The following is an 8,331-nucleotide window of genomic DNA, read 5'->3' on the forward strand; positions in this document are numbered from 1 at the left end:
ATCAGAGCCAGTCTTTGCTGAACGCTCCCAAAAAGTGTGTGGGAGAGGGGGGGCGGCGGACGGGGAATGAATGTGTGCTTTAAAAGTAGTCAATAGTGCTGAATGATGAGCATACGTTTTAAGGGTTTGTCCTACAGCCTTAGGTCATGTTCAGAGGTGGAGGCGTGAAATCTGAGCATGGTGCCATGTTTAAAATTCATAGCTTTCGCCGTCGGGCTCATGCACCCAGCCGTTAGTGTTTTGGGGTCTGCAAATCGCGGATCCGCAAAACATGGATCCTGGTTGTGTGCAAGCTGCCATTTTCATTTTCACTTCAACAGGAATATCCTATCCTGGTACGCAAAATGGAGAAAACAATGGGACATGTTGTATCTTTTTTTTGTGGGGCTGCAGAACGGACATTCGGATGCGGACAGTACAACATGTGCTGTCCCCGTCTTTTGCTTTCTATTAAAATTAATGGGTCTGCATCCGATCTGCAATAAATGTGGATTGGATGCGGACCAAACATACGGTCGTGTGCATGAGCCCTTCTTGTGTAGAAAACCGTGGTTTTTCACAGTGAGTTTCACCCTTCAGGGTATGCTCACACATGGCCTTTCCGCAACAGAATTACACGCAGAAAATCTGCAGCGCTGATAGTAGCAGCGACGTGGATGAGATTTTCATACAGGTGTGGATTTTAAATCCACGTCATGTCCATGTTGCTGATATCTGCCGTGAATGTCGCACTTTGCAATGAAGTGGTTGAAATCTGTGGCAAATATGATTTGGTGCAGGTTTTGCCATTGCATGGTTAGGCCAGGACTGCTGCCCATTGCATGGTTAGGCCAGGACTGCTGCCCATTGCATGGTTAGGCCAGGACTGCTGCCCATTGCATGGTTAGGCCAGGACTGCTGCCCATTGCATGGTTAGGCCAGGACTGCTGCCCATTGCATGGTTAGGCCAGGACTGCTGCCCATTGCATGGTTAGGCCAGGACTGCTGCCCATTGCATGGTTAGGCCAGGACTGCTGCCCATTGCATGGTTAGGCCAGGACTGCTGCCCATTGCATGGTTAGGCCAGGACTGCTGCCCATTGCATGGTTAGGCCAGGACTGCTGCCCATTGCATGGTTAGGCCAGGACTGCTGCCCATTGCATGGTTAGGCCAGGACTGCTGCCCATTGCATGGTTAGGCCAGGACTGCTGCCCATTGCTACATGTAACCCTTTGATCTCCTCTTTTGAAGCATCAGGAGAGTTGATGACAAAGGTGAAAATGTAGTCCCTTTTCTGGTGCTTGTTCACACGTACCCCAAGCTAACCACAGGGTCAGGATGGGTTGTTGCTCATATAGGTCCCATAATCCAATGGTTCCTTGGTTGTAGAGACTGTATAGGGATGACGTTATCCCTTCATTTCCTTGTGTATGACTAGCTTTCATCATGCGTTTAAGTATTTAATATTGATGACCTATCCACAGGATGGTCATCAGTATGTGATCGCCGGCGCCCTCAGCTGTTTGAGGAGGCTGCTGCGCTCTGGTCACTTTACTAAGCAGACGCCATCTATTGTATGGTGGCTGTGCTTGGTATTACAGTCCAGGCCCATTCACTTAAAAGGTAATGAGCTGCTCATAACGTGAAATTGATGTCACTGGCCTGGAAGAGGCTTGAGCGCCGCAATTTCTTCAAAGAGCCTAGGATAGGTCATCCATATTAAACACTCGGACCTTCAAGATGTGACACATTTTTTAATTTAATTTTTTTTGTCTTTTAAAGCCATATTTCTGAGAGCCATAACTTTTTATATTTTTTCATCTATGGAGCTGTGTGATGGCTTGTATTTTTTTATGGGAGTAGCTAAATTTGTATATTTTATATATACCTTTTTGGATTCGGTAATAACAAATTTTGTGTAATTTTGTTATACTTTTTATTTTGTTTAAATAAAAGGCAATTTTTCTAAAATAAGGAAATGTTGTGTTTTTTTTTTTTTATTTTTTTTTTAAATAGGTTTATTTTTCTCTGCTGTTAAGTGGTGGGCCAAGATGGGCTGAGTTAAAGAAACAGCCCTATGTCCATAAGGCTCATGCACACAAATGTATATTCTTTCCGTGTCTGTTCCGTGTTTTTTTTTTTTGCGGACCGTATACGGAACCATTAATTTCAATGGGTCCGCAAAAAAAAAACTAAAGTTACTGTGTGCATTCCGTTTCCGTATGTCCGTATTTCTGTTCCACAAAAAAATAGAACATATCCTATTATTGTCCGCATTAGGCTACTTTCACATTCGCGTTTTGGCTTTCCGTTTTTGTGAGATCCGTTCAGGGCTCTCACAAGCGGTCCAAAACGGATAAGTTTGCATTCTGAATGGAAAAGGATCCGCTCAGAATGCATCAGTTTGCATCAGTTCTGGCTCCATTCTGCTTTGGAGACTGACACCAAAACACTGCTTGCAGCGTTTTGGTGTCCGTCTGATGAAAGTGAGCCAAACGGATCCGTCCTGGCACACAATGTAAGTCAATAGGGACAGATCCATTTTCACTGACACAATCTGGCAGAATAGAAAACGTATCCTTCCCTCTATTGACTTTCAATGGTGTTCAAGATGGATCCGTCATGGCTATGTTAAAGATAATACAGAAGGATTCATTCAGAACGGATGCAGATTGTTGTATTATCTAAACGGATCCGTCCGTGACTGATCCACACAAAACGAGTGTGTGAAAGTAGCCTGACAGACAAGGATAGTGCTGTTGTATTAGGGGCCAGCTGTTCCGTTCCGCAAAATACGGAATGCATACGGATGTCATCTGTATTTTTTGCAGATCCGTTTTTTGCAGACCGCAAAACACATACGGCCATTTGCATTAGCCCTAACACTCATGTTGCCGAGGGTTAAAGGGATTATCTGCTTTGAACAAGGACTTTTTGTTACAAGGGTCCCCTGACAGTAGATCAGTATGCAGCACCATGACAAGGCAGTTTAGTATTACATGGTTCCCGTGGTCCTCCCTAGAGGGACTCTGTCTTTCCATCCTAGCTGATAGATGAAGGTACTGAGCATGGAGTCTTTTCTATTGACTCGGAATATAATTCATAGGCCATTTCCAAATGTGTTTTCTAAACCTGTCGTCTCCTTCAAAACGATTGTGTGAGGTTATAACAACATGGCCACTTTCATCTAAAAAACACAGCACACTTGCCCACATGTCATGAGCGTTATTGCAGTTCAGACTCCACTTCAGTTCACTGGAGCCGGGATGTAATGCCACATACAGCCCAGGCACAGGTGTGGCACTGTTTTTGTAAGAAGGCAGCCATGTTTTACTAATACTGGACAGCACCTTTAAATTGTCACAGGTAACCAACCATGTATTCAGTGAGAACAGGATCTAACTTTTCTTCTTCCTTCTATACAGAGAAGACGTGGCGCCCCCCAAAAGCCGCAATTCGACAGCACGTAGCTACATCGGAAGCAACATAGGAAGCAATAACTCATCACTAGGTTCTTTGTCTCCATCAAATATGGATGGTTACTCAAAGGCTCGATACAACCAAGTGCCCAGCGTGCCCAGTGAAGAGATGGAGAAGCCACCAAGCCAAGCACCAAGCCAAGCACCCAACTACGTACCGCCCAAGGTAGCTGGTCCAAATCTTAGTAGAATGGGAGCTATCCCTGTCATGATTCCCGCACAGTGCAAGGATGGCTCGATAGTCTAGGTCATCTCCATCTTGTGAGTAATAAGTGGTTGTCCCAGCGTCCTTCAGACTTTTTGTTGGTCGTGTTCCTCCCTCTACGTTCCATAGGGACGCCTCGCGCTGGGTCGTTATGGATAGACAAATCCACTCTGTGGTCACACGACTGGTTCTGCACATTTATTCTGCTGTTTGATAGACATATCACATGGAGGCAGTTTCCTTTTTTTGCAGTTAGGAAATTCACTGAGCTAATTAAAAATGTAATGGGGGTGGGGACCCACTACTCGAGAGAAGCGAGCTAGTGTCTCCCACACTTCCCATTATTTTCATGGGAGGTACCAGTTAAGTATTAGCATTTTTATGTGTAGTAGTTGTATAATTTTTTTTGTCTTTCTATGAATTGTAGTGTACAAAAGATGATCTTGTTTTCTAGAAAAGCCTTTGTCCATAGCATGACATGTGCAGGAATGATGCGTTCTTATTTATTTTGCTTCAGTGCTGGTTATTAATAAGTGGACAGTAAAGTCGTTCCTTTTTTTTTTGGTGTCATAAGACATACTTCGTGAAGCTTTAGCTTCTGTCTGATCCAGCAGGACTTAAGGTTGAACATGAAAAGCACTAGAAACCGTTTATTGGCTACCAGGGTCGTTTGTGGTTGGTCGTTCACCCAGATTGTACTGGGCATGTAGCATCTTTATGTTCCCTACCATTGTCAAACCCAACAGGTAACTTTTATATATGTTGATTTAAGTCCTTGCTCAATGGGAAATCCCAATTGGAATTGGGTAGAAGGCCACCGATAGTGCTTTACAATATATAAGTAGACCAGGGGTGCTGATCCTGGGGGAGTGAGCAGTGCTGGTTCTTATAGGTGTCCATAGGCTTTAGATTAATATTGGCCAAGTCTGGAACTGACCAACCGTGTAATGTGTATGTAAGTATCCTGATCTACCTGGCTTTTGGCAGATGTCTTGTGGATTTCAACATGCCCAATCCTTTGCTCTCATTGGAGATAAGCCACTGCGAGATGTATCTGCCAGTGGCTCATTACCCTCTCCCCATTGAGAACAGGCATTACTGGCCGAGCAAAGCATGCATGTATGGTGGGGGGTTGGGAGGAATGTGTTTGGCCAACAAGTGTCTAAGGCGTATGGCTAGCTTATTTCGTGTCTGTACATGCGGCTCTAAGGTTGGAGTTCCATGCATTGATCTCCATGTACGTTCATTCCTATAGGTATGGTGAACATTGACCCGCTCCTCAACCATAGTCTTTAAGACTATGTATTGGGACATAGTTTTCAAAGTTCAGGCAGCGTTCCATAGTTTCAGTGGGGGCCCTCTTCCTCCATGACCAGCTTCACAGTAATTTGCTGCAGATCACTACTGACATCATGGTCCTTGCGTCCAACCATTGTTCGTCCAGTTAGTAGTGATGGTGGTTACATTCTGTCACCTATCGAGACTCCTATGTAAATCTGAAAAGATTTTCTATGGTACAGGTTGTCCTAGTATCACCACAGATAGGACAACGCCATGTTGGGTTAGTTGTATGTTCGGTTCCTTGCTGCAGTATAAGCCCAGTTATACGTCTGCTCCAGATCTCCCTAAGATGGTGCCTTTATAAAAATGAACCTTTATGCAGGAATGTAACTCTGTGACCACCCTCGTGCCTACATTTGTCTTTCTTAAGGTGCTTTAGATGTGGGGGCACAGACTTCAGGATGGGAGCTCACCTTTCTACGATGATTAATTGTCTCTGTACCAAAGCCGTTTTCATACCCAGGAACTTCATCCCTACACGAGGAGGTTTCCTAATTGGCTTCACACCCTGTAATGTTCTTGGGTATGACGGTGGCTTGAGTGTGTTTTCCTGCTTATTTTGGCACAGTTCATCATTAAATTAATTTAAATCTCCTACAAAAAAAGTGGTGCGCCCATTTATGGGTTTGTACAGAGTTTGAAAAACATGGCTGCTTTCTTCCAGAAACTGCCCCACCATGGTTTGTCTGGTATTGTCGCTCAGCTCAATACCGCACACAACCTGGGAACAGATGTGGCCAAGTAGTTACTAAAACAGACATGTCGGGAGAGGCGGCAGGTCCCCTTTAAAGGGGAGTTCCACAAAATAGTGTACCGCAATCTGACTTATCTAGACTTGTCCGACAACTGCAATGGCTCCCATATATGCCCTCCATGGAGCTCCCGAAACCCTTTTTTTTTACTAGAATTCTGCAGTTGAGCACTTATGGCACTGCTATATGTGACGGACTGTCACAGGCTGGTTTCTTCTAATTTCTGTGGCACTGATGGGCTTTCTTGCTTTTGAGATGCCTCAGTCCCTTTTCTAATATGATTTTAAGTGGAATTCCCCTTTAAAGGCATACATTGGGGGCAGATTTACTATTGAAAATGCGCCAGTTTTTAAAAACTGGCCTGCATGCTTTACTCACATTCACCAAATGTTGTAAACACTTTTCTAAGCATATTCTGCCTTGCCCGACAATGGGAGCGACTTCACAGGAATGGGGCATGACCTAAATGCACGTTGGTGCTCCCAAAAAAGCAACACTATTTTGGAGCTTTTTTTATTTATTATAAACTATGCCAATTTATAGGCAGAGTAAACGTTGACTATTTTTGACACATGGACAGAATACTAGCATAAATCTGGAGCAGGATTTACGATACTACAAATTCATAAGGGTCCATGCACCAGAATAGTACATTTTGTCTGTGGTTCATATTCTTAGACGGTGTAAGGCGCACCACTGTTTGTAAATCTGCCCCATTATGTCGGCTCACTGGATCTCATAACTGATGGGTAGGCACCACAATCATTTAATTTCATAATATGATGGACTGTGCCAAACTTTTTCTAAAGTGTAATTGGGGTAAATGTGTCCGAATTTATTTTTAATTTTTTCCTGTTACAACTATTTCTCAAATTTGTCAGAATAGTTTAAAAAATGTGAAATGAAGCTTGTTTTGCTTTTTCTGATCGCTGAATTCCCAAAGCAAATGTGTAAATACCGAATAATTTATCATTGACTGATCTTTAATCTAGTGACGCTGAGGAAGCGGCATCTCTAACTGTTAATGGTCACCACATTGCAATTACATTAGTTTTTTTTAGTTTAAAGAAAACTTTCTACTTTTCTCAATTTTTCCCTAAAAAAATAAATAAATAAAAAAAGTGGAAATCGTTATGCAACTGCATTGTGTGGGATCTATCCTTAAAGTGAATGTCCATCATATTTATTTATTTTTAACCCAAATGGATCTAAAATCCTGAGATACAGCGCTCCAAATCCCTTACATATAGTGTGAAATAATGACTGTCTGTCTGCTGCCACCACTAGAGGGAGCTTAAGAGCGGACTGCATACTGTTGAGTTCAAGCTGTAGGTGCTCCCTCTAGTGGTGGAAGCTGGTTGCCACAATCTAACTCTAGGTTTTTGCAGGGGATTTTGAGCTCTGTCTTATAAAACTTAAACTTCCCTTATACTGATGTGTTAAGAAATGTAATCGACACAGACTTTGAGACCTATGAACAACATAATAAAGGGTGGAGGTTCACTTTAAAGAGGTTTCCCCATCTCAACTACCTGTCCCCTAACCACAGGTACAGGGATAAGTGACTGATCAGTGAGGATTCACCCGCTGGTGCCCCTGCTGATCTCTAGAACAGGGGCTCATGTTACCCATTTGAATGAAGCAGGAATACGTGTGCACGTGTGCTCCATTCAACTCTAGCACTAGTATTTGCATATTTCCCGCATCCACATAGAGTTGAATGGAGCAGCAGAAACACAGGCTCATGTTCTAATGATCAGCAGGGACCCCAGCAGTCGGGCTGCCGCTGATCAGACACTTAACTCCTATCGTGTGAATTGAGGAGAAGTTGTTGTCATGGGACAACCCCATTAAAGGTGTTGTCCAGAGCTAGAAAAACATGGCTGCATTCTTCCAAAAACAGCACGTCCCCTGTTCATGTGTTGCCTGCTATTGCGGCTCAGTTCCATTGGAGTCAATGGGGCAGGGCTGTAATACCTGACACAGCCTGTGGCAGTTTTTGGAAGAAAGCAGCCAAGTTTTGCTCACTCGGGACAACCCCTTTTTAAGGTCCATTACCTGTAGCAGCTCGGCTCAGTTTCTCTAGGAGAATATCCCCGTTTCCTTTAGAAGACCTGGCCGAGCACGACGATTGCATCTCCTTTTTATATATAGCTTTCCTAATGAATTTTAGTGACACTTTTGTGTTGCTCTTTATCTTCTTTTTTATGTACACAAAGGGCTTTCCACCTTGTAAAAAATTTTTTCATAGTTTTGTGAAATTATTGTACTTTTTAAAATAATAAAAAAAAAATAACCGGTGAAATCCGGGTTTGTCTCTTTCAGCATTGTGTCTGTGATTTCTCACTTTCTGGGGGTTGAGAACACTATCGGCTCTTCATTCCTTTGCTTCTGTTTCACCACTTTATAAATCATAGGTCGTGGGGGGCATGTTGGTTGGCAAGAATGATATAGGAAGCAATTTTAAAGATGATTATAAAGTTTGTGAATCCCAGAGAATACAATAGCTTGACCTGAATGCCCGTACAGTAGGCTGGATTCTTACATCACGGTCCATGAAAAGTTACGGTAAAAT

The 8,331-nt window shown here is 43.2% G+C and overlaps 1 protein-coding gene across 1 annotated transcript in view; it reads left to right on the forward strand.

Annotated features, from left to right (window-relative positions):
- The window catches only part of CXADR (CXADR Ig-like cell adhesion molecule), a 42,978-nt gene extending 34,898 nt beyond the window's left edge, over window positions 1–8,080 (forward strand). Inside the window, 1 exon segment of the mRNA XM_044284313.1 lies at window positions 3,405–8,080. Within this exon segment, the coding sequence (XP_044140248.1) occupies window positions 3,405–3,705 (301 nt within the window). The 3' untranslated portion in view covers window positions 3,706–8,080.
- Window positions 8,081–8,331: the final 251 nt, after the last annotated feature.

This window comes from Bufo gargarizans, chromosome 3 (genome assembly GCF_014858855.1).
Source record: "Bufo gargarizans isolate SCDJY-AF-19 chromosome 3, ASM1485885v1, whole genome shotgun sequence".
Classification (NCBI taxonomy): Eukaryota; Metazoa; Chordata; class Amphibia; order Anura; family Bufonidae; genus Bufo; species Bufo gargarizans.